General features: G+C 55.1%; 1 protein-coding gene across 1 annotated transcript in view; it reads right to left on the reverse strand.

The window, feature by feature from the left end:
- Nucleotides 1-587: 587 nt before the first annotated feature.
- FBXW4 (F-box and WD repeat domain containing 4) overlaps nt 588-18,469 on the reverse strand; it is an 80,785-nt gene continuing 62,903 nt past the window's right edge. Inside the window, 4 exon segments of the mRNA XM_042959754.1 lie at nt 588-1,289; nt 1,427-1,568; nt 1,983-2,123; nt 12,998-13,063. Of these exon segments, the coding sequence (XP_042815688.1) occupies nt 1,170-1,289; nt 1,427-1,568; nt 1,983-2,123; nt 12,998-13,063 (469 nt within the window). The 3' untranslated portion in view covers nt 588-1,169.

An 18,469-nucleotide genomic window follows, 5' to 3' on the forward strand; every position in this document is an offset into this window, starting at 1 on the left:
AGAAGGGTGCTGGCGATGACATTCCCTTCTCTTCTATCCTTAGGGACCTCCAACATTAAAAGCCTTTCACGTAAAGGGAGGCATGAGTCTTAGATGGAGCAGAGGTGGGGGAAGCTCAGAGTTGACGCAAACAGGTTGGGGAAGATGCCCGCTCGGCGCTGCTGGGCTCAGAGGAAGACTGGGCTGGAAGAGACCCTGTGCCACCTTAGCTTGCAGAAGTGGCCCAGATGAATTCCCTAGGGTAAGGGTGAGTGAGGGAGAAGTTTTAAAATACAGTAACCTTGGAAACAGGCCAGAATGAGGGTTGTAGCAGTGCAAAGAGTGGGTGTGTGTTGGAATAGGGTGCTGATGGGTGGTAGTTTAGCTCCCCCACAGCCCTTCTGCTGTCCCCTAGCCATACCCGACAGGGACATCCTCCCCACCACTGGGGCCAAAGGGGTGAGTAGTACTGAGAGGTTTTCCTGAAGGAAAGAGACGAGCCACGAGACAGGTCTTCCCTTTCCCCAGCATGCCCATCCCTCAGTTTGAATGTGTTCTTCCCTCTTTTGGGGCTTCCCAGGACTCCCCAGCCAGAGAGGAACCAGATCTGTGACCAATCAAGCTTTATTTTTACAAAAATGAACATTGTAGCATGTCCCAGCAGCCAGCCTGCAATTGGGCCGGCTCAGCGCTCACTCAACCCTCTTCAGTTTCAAAGTGGGACCAGGCCACAGTGTCCCAGGACTGAGCCCCAAGAGCTCAGTCAAGGGGAGGGGCCTGAGTGAGGAGGTGGGGGCCGGTGCCAGAGCAGGATAGTGGCAGCCTCACCCCTCCTTCTGACGAAGGGGCAGAAAGGGACCAGCTGGAGCACCTCACCTCTCTCAGAGCTGTCACGGCTCTAAGAAAGGGTGAGGGGCGGGGGGCCATCCAGGCCAGATCCTTGCTCTGGCCACCAGAGAAGCAAGGGCCGGCTGGGTTCAGCCATTCTCTCAAAGCAGCAGATCCCTGCTCTCCAGCTAGGTCCTGGGAGGTAATGCCAAATTTCTGAGAGTCGGCAGCCTTTACCTTACATTGCCCAAGATAGGTCTAGGAGCACAGGCACGGCGGGGGAGGAGGTATCACTGCACCCTCCAGGCAGGAGAGGTCCCTGAGTAGCTGGCTTCCCTGCCCCACAGGCTGGGGTGGCCCTGTCACGGGTTTTGAAAGTCCAGGACGTGGAGGTTGTAAGACAGCGCAGCATAGAGATGCTTGGTGGTGAAGCGCAGGCAGTACACGGGACTGCTGAGCGGGGTCGAGGTCAAGGGGAAGGCCTGCAGGGAGGGAAGGTGCAGGAATGGCAAGCACATCCCGAGGCGGAGAGGGGGAGAGCCCTACCCCAAGGTTTCCAGGCACAGCCCCTAACAGGGAATCCTGGCATCCTGGAACAAATGCTGGGCAGTGCTCTTACGTGTAGGCAGGCCCTCTGGCGCCGGTCCCACAGCCGCACGACACCGTAGTAGGAGGACCCGGTAGCCAGCAGGTGGTTCCCATCTGTCTGCAGGCAGTACAGGGTGCTGTCGTGGGGTTCCTCCCACTCCATGACGCACTTTCTGTCCAGGAAGAGGCAGTCAGAGGGAAGCATAGGGGTGCCCTCTACCCCCAGTTCCCCAAGGGTCTTAGAAATCCATTCTGGCTGGGAGACAGAAGCTGAATCAGCAAACTCTTTTGAAAAATAGACTTAATGGGGGAAAGTCTCCTCTGTATAGGTCCCCAGGCCAGATCATGCCCTCATCATCCCAGGACTTAGGCAGCAGGTAACTAAGGCAGGGAGAACGCTGATGACTCCCAGGCTCTTAATCATGGCCTGTAGGTTAGGGTCTCCCAGGCCAGGGCTGCCAAGCTAGGAGTCTCAGCTTGATCTGACCTTGCTGGCTGCTCCTACTGGCCTCCACCTGTCCCTTCTCCTGGGGGCTCACCCAGAGGGAGGGCCGGGACCGCGTCCCACCTCCTGCCTAGACACTCACCGGACGCTGGCTCGGAGGTCCCAGTAGCGAACGTAGGTGTCATAGCCACAGGACAGAAGTGTGGAAGGGGACTCATACATGACATCCAACACCCCAGCTCCTGGGGGGAAGTCACTGCCCAGGTGCATCATGAGCTGCCCACTGGGGAGAGAGCGCAGGGTAGAGGATGAGCGGCCGTCCCCTCCCCTCAGCCCCCACATCTGCTTTTAACCCAGTGGCATCAGTCCCTGAGGAAATGCAGCTCTCCCTCCTGAGCTAAAATCAGGCTCCCTTAGGAAAGGGCCCAGGGAGGAAATGCCTGGGGTGCCCACTGTCCCCCCAGTCCCAGTGCCTGCCCCTCCCCCAGCTAAAGGCCTCAGCCCGGCAGCCCCTGATCACACCTGCTCGCTGCCTGGCTGCCGCTCCTCAGGAGGAAGAATGGGCCTGGCTGAGGGGCCGGCCCCCCTTCCGTGCACACACACACTCGGTTACTTTATACTTCTTGATCCTGCAGGTCAGGCGGTTCTGAGCTGCCCGAGTCCAATGCCTTAATTCCCGCCTGTAATCTGGGGCTCAAACCTCATTGGGGATAAAGACCACACAAAGGGAGAAGGGGAGTCCCAGGAGATGTTAAAACAAGTAAACACCTTTGTGTCTGGGGAGAGAAATCGCTGAGAAAGCAGCTTAGCGGGCTGGTCCCTGGTGTTCCTGGCCCGGCTGGCCCCCAGCCCGCGGCTAGCACGCCTGTGTGATCACAGCCCCCAGCCTGCTGGGCTCCAGCATGCTCCCCCACCCTCGCCCCTCCCGGTGGCCGAGAGCAGATTACCGAGAAGAACAATTTCTTTGTGACTGTGTAATTCCCTCCGTGACCGCGGCAGTGGGCAGACCCCTCGCCCTGATGCCAGACCCCTAGCAACCATGTAGGGGGGCCTTCTGGCCCTAGCAACCACCCCTCAACATCAAGTGCACCCGCTAATCCCTGTGGCTAGGGAACGGGTAGAAGCAGTGAGTTTCTGCCGAACGACCGAAGGGAATGAAGAAGAGGGGCACCCTCCAGGCCCTATCCCTCAGTTTCACCCAAGAGATGCTAGGCTCCCTTGCATGCATGACAAGAGAAACAAGGCCCTGAGCACTTCCCAGGGACACCCAGGTAAGAGGCCCTGGGGAGGGGGGGGGAGGGAGGACGTCGTGGTCTCACAAGCAGTGTTCACCAAAGGGCTGAGGCAGACGCTGTCAGCCATGTGTGTGAAAGCGGACTTCAGCTCCAGGCCTCTCGGCTCACACGGACTCTGACCCTCAACCTCCCTTCTCCTCAGTGGAGCCACCATCTTCCCTAGAGACTGAACGAATAAAGGAGGAGGCTGGGGGTTCCTTTTTGCCCGGTTTGCCTTGCCCCTTGAGCCCTGGGCAGCGAGGGGACCTCCAGCAAAGGGCACTGTGGCAGTCAGAACCCTTGCCCCCAGCCTCCTCAGGGAGGTCTTCCTCTTACGGTCTGGACTACATCAGCCTCTGTGTTGGGGAACCCTGAGAGGGATCAGGCAGAAAGCCACTGCGCAAAGATCCCAGTCTCGTATGGATCACTGACCTTGGCTCCCAGGAAGGGCCTGCCTTCCCAGATGGGCCACCAGCTAGGATTCACCCACCCTGGGCAGGCCAGAGCCCTCCCACCCCTGCACCTCTCTTTTGAAGGTACTTCTGGACATTTGTACACACCGGGTGGGGGCTGTTTTGCTCCACAGGTCTCCCTCCTTCCAGATTTGGGGGCCCTGCCCCTTCCATTAGTGAGGCCTTCAGGAATGACTGAGGAGCTCTCCTCTTTAATCTGTAGAAGTAATTTCATGTTTGTTTGAAACAGAAGATGAAAGGCAGTGGGGGTTGGGGGCCTGAAGCCCAGCGTGGCTCTGCCTGCCTACCCCTGGTCCCAGGGTTTAGAAGGAAAGAAAGGTGGGCAGCCATGGGCCGGGCAGGGTCAGCAGGATCAGGACCAGAAACATCAGGGCAATCAATACCCAGTTCAGATTGCCACCCTGGGCCCCCTGCCCCAGCATTCAAGCCACCACTGGAAAGCATCATGCCGGTGTCTGCAGTAAACACAGAACCCTGCTTTCTCGAGGAGACGCCAGGGCCAGAGTGAGCACCAACCCCTGGAGGCCAGGACAAGTCCCGAAAGCCCCTAGTCGGCCAGCCCAGCCTGGCCAGGGACGGAGGAGTTTCTTTCTGCTGCTGCGCTGTTCTCCGATTCTCTGAAATGGCCACACACACTTTAAATGGCCCAATAAAAAGATACAATTTCTTTTGCCTCTGGGCCTGGGACCCTCAAGACTCTGTTGTGCAGTGCCCGTGAGGTTAAGTTCAGAGCATAAACTGACACACCAGGCTCTGGGAAATGGCCCGTCTCTTCAAATAGCAGCCCAGCAGTGCCATAGGAGCCCTGCTGGGGCTTTGATTCGGGAAAACAAACAGAAATGGCACCGTGGGCCCTTCGTGGCCCCCACCCTAAGACCAATTTAACTAGAAAACTCTAGCTCAACAGCGCCTGTGAAGGGAGCAAGATCAGCCTGACAATAGCCCCAAACTTTGGGGGAAAGGGGGACAAAACAAGCTGTCTCCTCAGCCCCTCCTCTTGGGCTCCTTTTCTTACTGCAAGTGTGTTCTTGTAAAAAACGATTAGATTGCAATTTGTATAACATGGTGACCCCCAAATTCAGACGTTTCACCCCTTTTCTCTGGAAAGAATGTCAAGAATGCTTCTCGGCCTCTCACGGTGGGGGGCGGGAGGGGGGTGCAGAGCCTTGGCTATCACACAACTTGTGTGGGAACAGGACTGCCCCTCAGAGCCCTGGGCCAAGACAGGAGCAAGGGCCGGCTCTGTCACTCCAGAGGGCCAGACAAAAAGTCCATTCCCTTCCAACTCCTGCGCACAAAGCCTGGGCCTCCAGGAGCCGCTGGGGTGGGGGGCTCCACACCCCAGCCTCCCCCGAGCCCGACCAACAATTCTCTCTCCACCCAGGGAAAGATAAAGACAGATGGGGCCACCCCTGTGAGCCTAAGAAGGAGGGCAGGCCTGGGGCGGACAGCCGGAAGGAGACATGGCCCTGAGGCCAGGCTGTGTGCAGCATTCCCTGGGAGCCCCCCGAGTGCCTGGGCAGAAGGAGCAAGCAGAGGGTGGCCTCATCCCAGGGACCCTTGAAGGGGGTGATCAGGTGAGGAAACCAGGGCTCCCTGGCCCAACCCACCATGCTGCACTGCGATTCTGTCTAGAGGGAAGAAGGGGCCTAGGGAGGAGCTTCCTGACAGAAGGAAATTTAGTAAGACCCTGACCCCTCCACCACCATCTTTGTAGGGACAGCTCACTGGAGGTAGATGCTGACCCTGAAGGCCCTGATGTCCCAGCAGGGAGAGGCACCCCCCCCCCCCACCCCCTTAGTCTGGGCCCTGCTGAGCCGGAGTCCTCTCATCCCATCCTCCACCTGCCTCCCTCCCTGCCTGTGCTCCCAACACAAGCCGCAGCCCACAGAGAGCCCTGTGCTAAAGGGCCCTGAGATATGAGAAGCTGTATCCATCCACCTCCCAGCCTGCACCTAAGAATGCCTGTGACCCCCCACACCATTTTACAGCCACCGTTAACACACTGGGTACCTGGGGATGCTCCCTGGAGATCCTGGGGGTTCTCGTTCCTACATCTGTCCTGGGTATGCGGCCCCAAAAATGCAACAGTGGCTTTCAGAGGAGGGAAAGGATGGGAGAGTGACAGTCCACCTTCCCACATCTCGGCTCCCATGGAGACAGAGGGCCTGAAGGCATAAGCTTGGCTGAACACGGTCACTCAGAACGGGAGGCTTTCCTCCTTCCCACCCTCCCCTCTCTCTTCCTTTCTTTGAGCAACAACCATTTAATGAGCTCCTTCTGTATACAAGGCATTGTGCCAAGCAGGAACTACGGGGACATGTCAGAACCAACTTTGAAGGAACGATCCCTGTTCTCAAGGAGTTTTCCACCCAGTGAAGGAGGGAGTCTGTCATGTATCCAGCTATCAGTATGAGGGGTGACTGAGTTCCAGAGGAGAAATGAAAGTTTTATAAAAGGACAGATAAGAGAACATTTCAGCCTGTGGTATGGAGTGATTCCTCAGTGAGTGACAGGAGCAGCAGGAGGGCCGAGGCAAAGGGCCAGCGTAGAGCTGGGGCACCCGGCCTGTGTTTTCACCTGGCAGGCACTCCGATTTGCCCAGGATCTGGCTTCCAGACCATGGTGGCCTTCGGGTGCGTACTGCTCAGCTGGTCTGAGCTCCGGGAGGGGCAGGGAGGCGCTGTCCTTGTCCAGCACTCAGGTGGGGAGGGCGGGAATCGAGGAGGCACATAGGTCCCAAATGTAACCACAGGGTGGCAGAGACCAGGAGAAGCCCACGGATGCTTCGCCTGCCTCGGCCCCATCAGGTGAGAGGGAAGGGCCCTGCCCGAGCACACAGCCGCTCGCGTGCATGTGTGTGCGCGTGCACAGCCCCCGGCGCCCGCCCGCGCACACGTGTTCAGACACAATGGCTCAAAGGCCAGGCAGCCGGGCAGCCCACTTTGTACTGCTAACAAGGGGACCGTAATTACAGGAAGGGGCAGCCGGGCAGATAAAAGGATACAAAATTTCAACATCTGTTGCCATAAAGGGATAAGGAGAAGTGAAACGCAAAGTATCAGTTTGGTGTCAGCAGGCAGAGAGCCAATTTCAAAGAGTTCAGGGGGACAGAGGGGACAAGAAAGAAAAAGGAAAGGGGGGAGAAAGAAAAGAAAGAGAAAGAAATTACAGGGTTCCTTAAAGAGGTAAAGAAAAAAGAAAATGAAAAAAATCTGTCAGTAATACTTTCAAAGGAGAAGGCAGGTACTTTAAAGAGGGCAGTTCCCGTAATCACCCTGACTGAGGGCCACCTATCCCCCCCCCCCCCCCGGGGTGGAGGTGGAGGCAGGGGCAGAGACAAAGCCACACCTGGGCCAGGTGGGCACTACTGGTACCCTCAGAGTGGCCCAGTCTGTGCTCAGGACACCGGTGCCTTCTGCAGACGGCTAGAAAGGGCTGCAGCCAGGCCCCCCTCCCCATTCTAAATGCCACTAGATGCTCTGATGCGCATCTCCTGTGCTCAGCCTGGGGTCCCAAGAGAAGTTCCTGGCACATGGTGACCGACAGGGCGGCCCTAGGAGCGCTTGAAGGGTTACCAACTCCAGCCACAGGAGCTAGGATCAGGGAGGTCTTTGCGGCAGAGGTGCTGTTTACACGGAAGAGTAGGCAGGACAGAGAGGGGGTAGGTAATCCGGGCACGATGGCAGCCAGAGCAAAGGCTCAAGGGGAAGATAGAGGGCCCCTGTCAGAATGTGTGAGAAGCCTACCTGCCCTACCTTTGGTGAGAGAGAGGATGTTCGGGGGTTTAGGATAGAAACGGAGGAGGAACGGGGAACCAGGGAGGACCCTGGCCAGAAGGAGAGATAAGGGATGTGCGCAGGGGCACACGCATGATCACACGCATACAGGGCAGCACAGAGCCTCGCTGAGGACTCGAACCCTCAACACCCTAGGTGTAGCCAGGTCCAGAGCCCACCCCTCGCCCCTTCCCTGCCCGGTGGTCCTGAGGCTGGCTCAGGGCTATGGCTGGACCCACTAGGATATGTCCAGGTCTGGGATCACGGGCCTCTCCATCCTGGTGCTAGACCCAGCTCAGATGCCCTTGGCAGAAACATACAGCTCATAGCAAGAACAAGCCTAGGGAGGAGGGGTGTATAAGATGTCAGGTCAGGCAGACCTCCCAGGCCTCTCGGCAGCTGTGAGGTACGCCCCGCACAGACAACACCTTCCCCGGGACCTAGCCAAGGTTTCTGCTCAAATGCACGCAAAGAGTACCAGGCTCAGAAACAGGACGGCTTTGGCCTAGTACCTCAGGCCTTGATGGGATCACAGGGCCTAGGGAAGGTTACTTCAGGGATTGGCTGTTGACACTATCTGTCAAGATGGAGCCCCTGGAGCCGGCACCTGGGCCCAAAGACCACCTACCCTTGGAAGCAGGAACACTCTGGCACCTCCAAGTTGGGTCAAGAACTCCATCTTTCTCTCTGCCTGGTTTAGACAGGTTAGAAATTCCCTGTCCTTGGGCCCAGCCCACGGTTCCCAACTCCAGGAGAAAGAAAGGCAGAGAAGAAAGGAGAGGGACGGTCAAGCTCCTTGCCGTCTAGACGATGGCTGTATGCCATGGCTGCCCTCGAGCCCGTGTGCTCCAGCCCGCACCTCCCCCTCCCTAACTCATAGGGAGAACAGAGTCCAGAGGGGTCTTGATGAAAGTAAGGGCTGAGGGAGCCCGGGTAGCTCTGAAGGGGTCCCCAGGCACTGTGGGAAGCAGCCTAAGCTCCCGGATAGCGGGGACCTGAGAGGCAGCAGGAAGCAGACGTGCGGAGCAGGGCACCTCCACCTCCCAGCTGTGTCCCAGCCCCCGCCATCATCCTGAGGGCGGCCCCAGAGGGGGGATGCTCGGAGCACTCCTTCCCCCGCCCAAGTCACGGCACACACATAAAAGAGAAAATCCCGGGGCTCCTCAGGTTTCAGTGGTGACAGGTTAAAAGCAAAGAATCCCCCCAGCCCCGCACAGCGCCCCGCCACCTAGTCCTGCGGGCGGTGCTGCCCCACCTTCCAGATTGGCCTGTCAGTCAGGCTTTGGCGTTATTGAAAGATCAAACTCTGTCCTGCCTGTTCATTACCTTAATCCTATTTTCTACATGGCTTTATTATCTGCTTGGGCTTCTCTGGGAAAGACAGCTACAGACAGTTACCCTGTCCATCCACTTCCTCCCACCAAAAGCAGATGCCTCCACCGGGGCATCTCTCCTCCGAGCCCCGCACCACTCAGTCCTCCGGGCTCCCCTGGGAACTAGAGGGCTATGGAAACGCGGCCGGCTCCTCTCAGTGGCGAGGAGGGGCGTCTGCGCGCCAGTGAGGAGGCAAAGCCACATGGTGCCCAGGGCGGCCCTGCCACAGGCTGTCCAGGGGATGCAGTGGCGGCTTCTCATCTGGCTCCGGTCAGAATCCCGGCCGCAGCTGTCCTGTGCCTGTGATCACTCGGGTTCTTCCCGGGTTCTGTAAAGACCCAGTGTTTGGGGTTAGTGACGACTAACCCCGTAAGAGAGGGCCGTTCAAGGAGTTGGTGACTTAGAACTACATCCCGGCCATAAATCTGTGCCCAGGAGTAGCCCCACCAAGGAAACCCCAGGCAGAAGAGGCCCTCGAAGGTTACTCGGCTTTTGACACAAAGCCGGGCCACGGTGGTGCGCCCACCCCACCCCCGGCCCGTTCGCCACCCCGAGCGCAGGCCAGTGAGGTCGCCAGGCACGAGGTCCGGCTACAGGACGAAAACGGACTTTTCGGCAGAAACACCTATCTTGTGACCTGCAGCCTTACTTCCTGTCATGGGCCTTCTCTAGGCCATGAGGTCAGCAGGACCACTCCGCCCCCAGTGGTCACAAGGCCACAGGTATTTGGAGAATTAAAAAGCTGAGTGTCTATACACTCTAAGGTACTACTATGGAAGGCAGCCGCAGGGGAGGAAAAAGAAAGGGAGGGGGACAGGCACTGTATGGGCTCTTGTATAAAACAATTGGTTTCATACTAGTTCTGTTAAGTACAGATCATTAAATCTCATTTACAGATGTGGAAACCGAGGCCCAGAGTGCCCCCCACCCATATCACAGAGCTAAGAAGCGGCAGTTAGTTCGAGAACCCAAGTCTGTCTGACCACACAGCCTGTGTGCCCTCCGTAGCTCCTCACAGCCTCCCATCACACACCAGAGGAGGGGTTCCTTGGCCTCAGCCCCACGCAGAAGCAAGAAGTTTGCCGGTGGCAGGAGTTTGGCAGGGGAGTCACGGGAACGACATTCACAGACTGCGGGCGCTCCAACGTCCCAGAGGCTGCAGGACAAAGGATCCCTTGGAAGTTTTAGCTGAGCTGTGCCGACAACAGTATGATGTGACCATCAGCTACACTAACAAAAGCAAAAGATCTAGAATAAGGAGGGGATAGCGCCTGCCACTCATCATCTCACACCCGGCACGTTCAGTACTCAGTTACGAACATCCCATTTCAAGAGGGATCCAACCAGATAAATGCAAGAAACTTTCAGGTGAGAATGATCCTAAAACGAGTGTGAGACCCACACAGTAGGGTCACCCTCCCAGCTATTCCTCACTTACTTTCTTGCTGACCCAAATCTGATTCTGTGCCCACCGCTCCCATCCTCCTTGCCACTATGCACGTGGGGGAAGCTGGGCTCTTCCCCAGACCCAGGTCGATCCTGACTGGTCATTCCATTTCCCTTGCCACGGTTTGGTTCAGGGTGAGTAACGGAATACACTTTTGGCTCACTCAAGATGAGGAGTCTGCTTGGGGGCTCCTATAAAAGGACTCCCCATCTTAAAAAGAGACCCAGGCAGGGACAAGTCCTCTTCCTTCCTTTTTCCCTCTGGGTATTTTGCCTTATGAGCAGGTAGAGCTTTTGTGAACAAGCCTGAGGATAAGGGCAAAACCCACGTTGACAGAGGGGGCAAAGCGGAAAGCTGAGAAGATGGGCCCTCAACCTCTCGCTGAGCTACTGCATCCGTCAATCCTGGAACCAGTGAAGCTTCCAGCTCCTGGGGACTCCTTGTCACTTACGATAATAATAATCTCTTTATTGTTGGAGCCACTTTGAAGTAGGCCCTCAATACTTCCAGCCAAAAGCACCCTAACTGATGTACCATGTGTATAAGCAACAGTAGAAGGGCCTCAGACTTTCAGCCTGATAAAGAGAAGACACTGGAGAAACAGGACCAAAGTTTTCAGATATTTAAAGCCCTGTCTTCGGAGGCAAGGTTCAACTTGCTTCTTGCCTAGAATCATAGCCCCTGGAAGCAGGTCAACTCTCGATGAAGGACAGGTGTGATAACTCTCAGGGCTCTCCAAAGATGTAATGTGGTGTCTGGGAGAGTTGCGAGTTTCCTATCCCTGTGGTTGGATGACCGTTAAGAGAATGTTGTAGAAAAAACCATATTTAACTAAAACAGCTCACGTGTTAAAAAAGAAAAAATCTTTTGGAAAGACTGACAATACAATGGATTTTTCAGGGGGCAAAAAGATGGGTACCACTTTCCTGGGGATACAGAGAGGAAAGGAGACACGCTAGAGTCACTGAGGCAGGAGACAGACAAGAACAGAACATCCTCGCTGCTGCTGTAGATCATGGTGCTGAACCAGAGCACGGGACCTGGGGCCAGGTGCGGACGGTCTTAGACTTGACCCCACAGGCACCATTGACAAAAAAATTTGGACGCCATCAAAATGTAAAACTTTGGTCTTTTATCCTGCTAAGAGGATAAAAAGACAAGCTCCAGACTTAAAGATAGAGGCAAACCACATATCTGACAAAGGATTCATTTCTAGAATATATAAAGAACTCCCCAAACTCACCAGTGAAAATGCAAACTGTTCAATTAGAAAATCGCCAAAAGACATGAGCAGAGATTCCACCAAAGAGAACATACAGAAGGCAAATACACACACGAAAAGATGTCATTGGCTATTACGGAAATTCAAATTAAAGCCACGAGATACCACACCTCTTAGAATAGCTAAGACAAGAAAGAGCGGCAATTCCAAATGCGTCAAGGATGGGAAGAAACTACATCTCTCATACCCTGGAGTTGGATTATAAAATGGTAAAGATAGTCACAATAGTTTGACAGGTAAAAAATTAAACACACACTTACCAAATGACCTGGCACTTGGACTCTGGGGCATTTATCCCAGAGAAATGAAAACATGTGTCCACACAAAAGATTATATGCAAATGTTCACGAGAGCTTAATTTGCAATAGTCAAAAAATTGAACATAACCCAAATGTCCTTCAGTGGGTGAATGCTGTTCAGTGGGAGAGAACTTTGGGGCGTCCACACCAGGGAATACTACTGAGCAATAAAAAGGAAGGCGCCATTGATACACAGGACGAGGGCTATGGCTCTCATGAGAGCTATGCTGGGTTAACGGGGGTGGGGACCAAATCACAAAAGGTATTCCACTTATATAACACCTCCAAGCTGCCAGAAGTAAAGAGGTGGAAAACATGTAAGTGGCTGCGAGAGGTGAGAGACGAGGGAGTTTAAGAGGGCAGGGAAGGAAGATGGTGTGGCTGTACGTGGGCAAGTGAGGAATCCGCCAGTTCTGTATCCTAACTGTTGTAGTAGTTACGTGAATCTACACATGGGATAAAATTGCAAAGAACCACACACACACACACACAGAAATGAGTGCGATCTGAATAAAGGTCTGTGGATTATACCAATGTCAATTTCCTGGTTCTGATATATAATATAATATAATATAATATAATATAATATAATATAATATAGAAATTACTTATAAATAATTGATATCAAATTTATATTTATTATATTATCTAACGTAACACAGGTACCTTGCTGTCCTATTTTTGGAACTTCCTATGAATCTCTAATTATTTCAAAATAAAAAGCTTAAAAAAATCCAACAGAATGGTAGACAATCTGATGGGAACGTGTCAAGCTTACCAAGGCAGAGAGTTGTGAATAAAACCTGGACGTATTTTAACTGTTCTGTGTAATTCTTTTTATGGCTCTGTAGGCCGCTTCCCAAAGTTCTTTATTTTAGAAAAATCATCTCCAAGGATAGATGGGATTTTATGTAGCCACATAATCGGGCACTCCTCAGAGAAAAAGTATCATAAATCCAAATTGTTGTTACCCTGATTTCGAAGTGAAATTACTGACCTATTATAAATTACTTCCAACGGTCTCCTCAGGCTAACTCTAACGACGCCAGGAGAGAGCACGCACCTTGCAGGCTGCCAGTGAGTCGGGCCGCTGGGTTCTTCCCAGCCTCCCCCTGGACCATTCGGTGGCCCACTGGAGCCCGGGCTGGCCCAGCCAGCTCTCTGCTTTGCCTCCCTGGCTGCTCTAGCCGCACCCCTTAGGAAGCCGTGGTGGCTCAGGAATCTCTTACCTGTTGAGGTCCCAGATTCTTAGGGGTGAGAAGTGCCCACAACAGGCCGTCCCTGTCACAAAAGAGCTGCCAAACAAAAGGAGAGTGGAGTCAGGGCTGGCTTGTCAGAGCCTGTGGCAGAAGGGGGATCACGGAGGTGAGACAGGATGAGAGAAATGGCTGCGGGGCCATCGGAGAGGCCAAGGCCGAGGCCGAGGCCGCAGGGAGACGACCGGAAGAGCGCTGAGGGCTATGACCTCCCAGGGGCCCCCAGGTTTCAGGACGGCTGAGCTCGCCACTCAGAAGGGTCTCGTGGTCTCTGCCCACCAGGAAAGCACTTCTCCAGACGTGCAGCCCTCAGGTCAAGACAGAGCACGCTTGCCGGGCTGCAGAAATGGTCTCCTGGGAACAGGCTGCCGGGTGCCGGAAGGGGATGCCCTGGTCAGAGGTAAGGGCGGTGGGGGGCACGACTGACAGTTTTAAGAGCTGGGGGCACCTGTAATGTGCAAGCGCAGGGCGGGTACGATGGCACCACACTGACCAGAGGGAACCATCAAAAGCGAGTTACACATGAGAAGACGAGATGGGTAACGTGCTGGGATGTGAGGGTGCAGACAGAGTGGAGGCCCAGGCTGCTGGGGCTGCCGTGGAGTGGGACGGCGGGCAGGCAGGCAGTTTAGAGGACAAGGACGCACCCCATTTCCCCAGAGGATCTCTTAAACCCCTAGAAAGTTCAACACGTGCCATCTGCAGAGTTTCATTTTAGGTGGAGACCCAAGGCTGGCGGGCAGGTTCCGCACGGTGAGCCAGGCCGGCCAGAGCACCGGGACTGGAACTGGGACCTACGTGCCAGACCCCACCTTTGTGGGGGACTTGCTGGTGGGGGTGAGGGAGGAAAGCCCGCAGGAAGCCTGGCTAAAAAAACCTAACCATGAGCAAGAGAGTCAAAAAAGACTGTGTCACTCGGGAGCCCTGGGGCAGGGAAGGGCAGGTCCCTACATGTCTGGAGCTGGGGGGTGGGGGGAGCAGACAGACTAATGACACCTTAGCAGTGTGGGGCAGCAGCCCATCCTCCCTGGGCCTGCCCAGCACCTGTGGCTCTCTCGTCCCAAGCGGGTCAATGGGGGGACAGATTTCTGTAGAGAGGGCTCTGAAGAAGCCAGGGGCTTTGGCTGCGGGAGGCAGCCTGCCGGTCACCGATGGGGGAGAGGTCGGGGCAGGCATCGGCCGACCCACCGATTTACAATAAAAATGGCAGAGCAGGTGTCTGCTTTTTGACTCCAGGCTGATTAAAAAGGCCACACGAGCCACCCTGGGGCTTCCATGCCTCAAGCCAAGAGTTTCTTAGGGACATGCTCCATCATCCCAGCCTCCTCTCGACCCACTAGAGTGCCAGCAACCGCTCACCCGGAATGGTGTGCCAAAACAGCCACTCCATCATGCCCCAAGTGACTCCCAGCCTGGAAAGCGGCCACTGGACACTGAAGCCCCAAGCTACAAAGCCAGGAGGTGCTGTCCTCACCTCCCTCCCCTCAACATTTTTCTCTCGAGGGTAATCCATTAATAACTGGTAAAGCCAATTACCTTGGGTTGGAAACATAATAGCCACTTGGAAAGCATTCAAGCAGGCAATTGGGCTCTTCAGACTTTCGAGGAGCGCGGGCCAGGTGAGGTGCACCAGCACGGACACAGACATCTCTCAAGGAGGCCTCGGATGGGCCACAGGTGTGACTCAGTGAGCAAGTAAGTCGAGAGGGAGGGAGATGGGAGGAAGCATCTGGAGCACCTCCCAGAAGGCTGGGGCGGGGCTGCCAACACCTGCTCCAGGGACTCCCGTCCTCCATTCCTGCCCCGCTGTCACCAGCCGGGTCTATCTCCCACCAGGAGGACTGCCTCTCACCTTCGTACCCCACGAAGTCCTTTCATGATTGTCTGGACACGACGCCCAGAAACGTTTCTTTCCAAAAGCTGCCCCCTTCCCTTGCCCAACTATGCAGTGCAGGGAGGAGGAGGGGGAAGGAGAGAGACCCCCCCAGCAAGTACGAGGACCTAAGAGAATAATCAAATTGAACACTCAGTACGGACCCTGTAAGCAACGGTCAAGCAGCTTTGGAGCCAGGTCCTGCTGGGCACACACACCAGGACGCACACCCCGACCGTGGGGACTGCCAGGACTCGGGGTGAAGCTGGCTGCGGGCACAGCACCGCACACCTCGCACTGTTCCTCCCTATACGTGGCCACACTTGCTCCCCACCTCACCCCTCAGCTCCCGTGGACTTCAGAAAGCAGAGGGCAAGAGCCACAGACCAGCCACGTTCAAGGTCAGAAGATTAAAAGGCGTGCCCGAATGCAGGACACACCTGGTGCAGGGGTGGGAGGAGATGGAACTCACTGTCCCGGGACACCCAAAGGATGCCTCACGTGACACAGCAAGTTCCCAATAGAAGCGATTATTCCCACTGCACAGAAAGGGAAATGAAGTGACGGCCAAACTTCTACGAGTTTTCAGGAACTCCTTCGGCATACTCGCCCGCTTCCTGGGAGCCCCACCAGAAAAGGTGCTCCAAATGGAGGCCGGTGGGGTGGGGGATGTGCACCCCAGGAGGCCTCCCGCCCCCACGAGCTCAGCCTCCACCACGCCGTCTCGCCCACACGTAGTGCCATCCCGCGCCACGCGTGCCAGCCCGCCGTCGTCCTGCACCAGATCTCCCCATGCCCTCCCTGTGCCGGGCCCTGTGCCACGCGGGCCAAAGGTTCTCCTGGAATGCTCGGAGATGCCCTCGGCGAACACGGGTACCACCCCGCCAGGGGCCCCTCCGAAGCGATGACTCAGAGTCTGACCCATTAAAAGGTCTTTGCTACAACCTCCGCTTAGAGTCTGCGGTCACTGAAAAAGCCAGCTCTCCCCAGAAAGAAAAGAAAATGCAAATGGCTTTCGCCCTCACTCCCTCTCTTTTTCGGGGGTATCCTAGGGACGGGGACGGCAAACCTGTGAACACACAGAGGCAGAAGCTGCTGGCTCCTCAGGTGACATGACCACCCTTCCTCCAGGTCCCTACCACACTTGATCTTGTCCTTGGGACAAAGGGTATTTGGGGGTTATTTCCCCATCTTCCCTTTGAGATCATGTACCATCTGGGGACTCCTGTGTCCTCTGGTGCCCAGCACAGCACCTGGCCCGAAAGAGGTACTCGGTACAAGTCTGTGGCACCGGACTGCAAGGGCCTTCCAAGCTCACAGCCAACCAGGCTGGGGAAGCTAGTCATGTGGGCTATGAAGGGGGTCCCTCTGCTTCTTAAAGAAATAATTCCCAAATCACTGGACTGAATGACACACGACACAGTCATACATCGTTGGTTGGCAGTGGAATCCCTCATAAGCACCACAACCAGATAATAGATGAGAAGTACCAACAGTACCTACAAATTAATATCAACACACACACACACACACACACACACACACACACACTCTTGCACAAGTACACACCCACACTCTCAGCTTGAGGGTGTAAGAGGCATTCTGACTCTATAAACTCTGCTCTTTTTGGATGAGAAAGTCCTGATCAGAAGCTAGCCCTCTCCAATTTCTCATCTTGCCCCAGACCTTGTCCAGGTTCCCAACCTACCTTCCTGGCCCCCTGGTCTGAGCTCAAGCAAACCTGGCACCACAGAGATCATCATCAGGCCCAAGAAGCAGACGTGGGAGCCCCACATCAGAGAGAGACGCCAGGAGAATTAGGGGTTCTGGTGCTCAAGTTGAGGAACAGAAAATAACAAGAAAAAGATGACAGGAGAAAGGGAGGAAGGAAAATTATTCAGGCATGAGCAGGGTGAAAAACAGACAGAGTCCTGCTGCCTCTGCCTTCATTCAGGCCCTCTTAATTACATCAGTCATTTATTGAACACTTAGTATGTGCCAGGTTCTGAGGAAGGGTTTCACAAACATCATCCCATCTAATCATTGTAACTCTGCACAGGTACCACTTTCCCTATTTTACAGATGGGAAAACTGAGGCACCCTGCTCTGGCTCCCACAGGGAGAACTAGCAGGGCTGGAGTTTGAACCTACCCTTGCCCAGTACGTTCTCTCCCCAGCACCTCGTACAGTGCCTGGCACACACTGAAAACTCCAACCCTTGTTGAGTGAACAAATGGACAACTGAACAAATGGCCCCACCCGGGAGAAGAAAGGAGAGTCTGAGTGGCTCTGAGGAGGCAGCACAAGTGGCGTGCTTAGCAGCTGTGCCCCGCGGCTGGCCTGGAGCCACCCAGCTGGCCCAGGCCCCAGCCGCCTCCGAGCCGGGGCTGACACACTTTGGCAAGGGAGGCCACCAGAGCTGTCACATCATTCACCAACATGCCCATCAAGTGTATTCAGTTCTCTTCAACCCGCATTGGCATTTTAATTACTGTTGGGTAAACTAATTTGTACAAATGAAGGCCGGGCTGCCTAATAGAATATGCAAGCTCTCTGACCTCTGACAGGCACTGACACGAGATACAAAGGCCGCCGAGGAAGGCTTTTTATCTGAGCCTTATTACTCTCTATTACTCCAATTAGTCAGGCTCCACTGCTCCTAATTGGAGGAAAAATTGCAATTAAATCAATTTTTGATGGGCTGCAAGTGGGCTCCCGAACCGCCCTGCTTGTGAAACACTGATATTATAGCAGCAAAGGTCACAGGCCTCATCGGCACCTGGGGGCCCCCGATTTCCCTTGGCCCCCTCCTAAAATGCCTCAAGGAAACCCCTGCCCCTCCACTGGCTTGGCCGGCAAGGGTGGAAAGGAGGGAGTCATTAGAACATGTCAGGTCTCATTGCTGCGGCCTCCATCTGCTAACCTGTGCCACTGACATCATTACGGCGGCTAAGTCCCGAAGCTTGAATGCAGTGCGAAGGTCACACAAACTCACTCGCTGAGGGGAGGCCAGGAGCAGTAGTGCAGGGACAGCATGGTGAGGGAGGGACCAGTGGGGTGGGAACAGGAGGTCAACAGAAGTCGGGAAGGGGACAGACACAGGCTGGGGTAGGTGAGAGTATAAGGCAGCCAGTTCCCAAGGTCCAGCCCACAGGGCACCCCAGGCCACCCAAGGGGAAGGGAAATATATGTGTCTGGGAAGGGAAAAAAAAAAAAAAGAGGCCAAGAAATCTTGTTTTCTCTCCAGCAAACATCCCACACTGCAGTTGGGGACACGTCCTCCTGAAGGCAGCCCAGAAAGCTGAGGGTCACATCGGTGATGGAGCAGGAGCCCTCTGTGGGGCCTACCATCCACGGCAGCGCCTGCCCATGAAGGCTGGGGGGCGCCCGAAACTAAAGCTGTACGGTCGGGGAGGGGGAGGGAAATACAACGTTGTTCATCAAACCAAAGGATAAGGAGACCGAGGTGCCTAGCCGAAGCTTGAAGGAGTGAAGTTGAAAGCAAAGAAAAAGAAGATCCATTTCGCAGAGCAACTGGCATACCGTCACCTCAAAGAAATGGTGCAGACAGA

Source organism: Panthera tigris, chromosome D2, assembly GCF_018350195.1.
Source record: "Panthera tigris isolate Pti1 chromosome D2, P.tigris_Pti1_mat1.1, whole genome shotgun sequence".
Classification (NCBI taxonomy): Eukaryota; Metazoa; Chordata; class Mammalia; order Carnivora; family Felidae; genus Panthera; species Panthera tigris.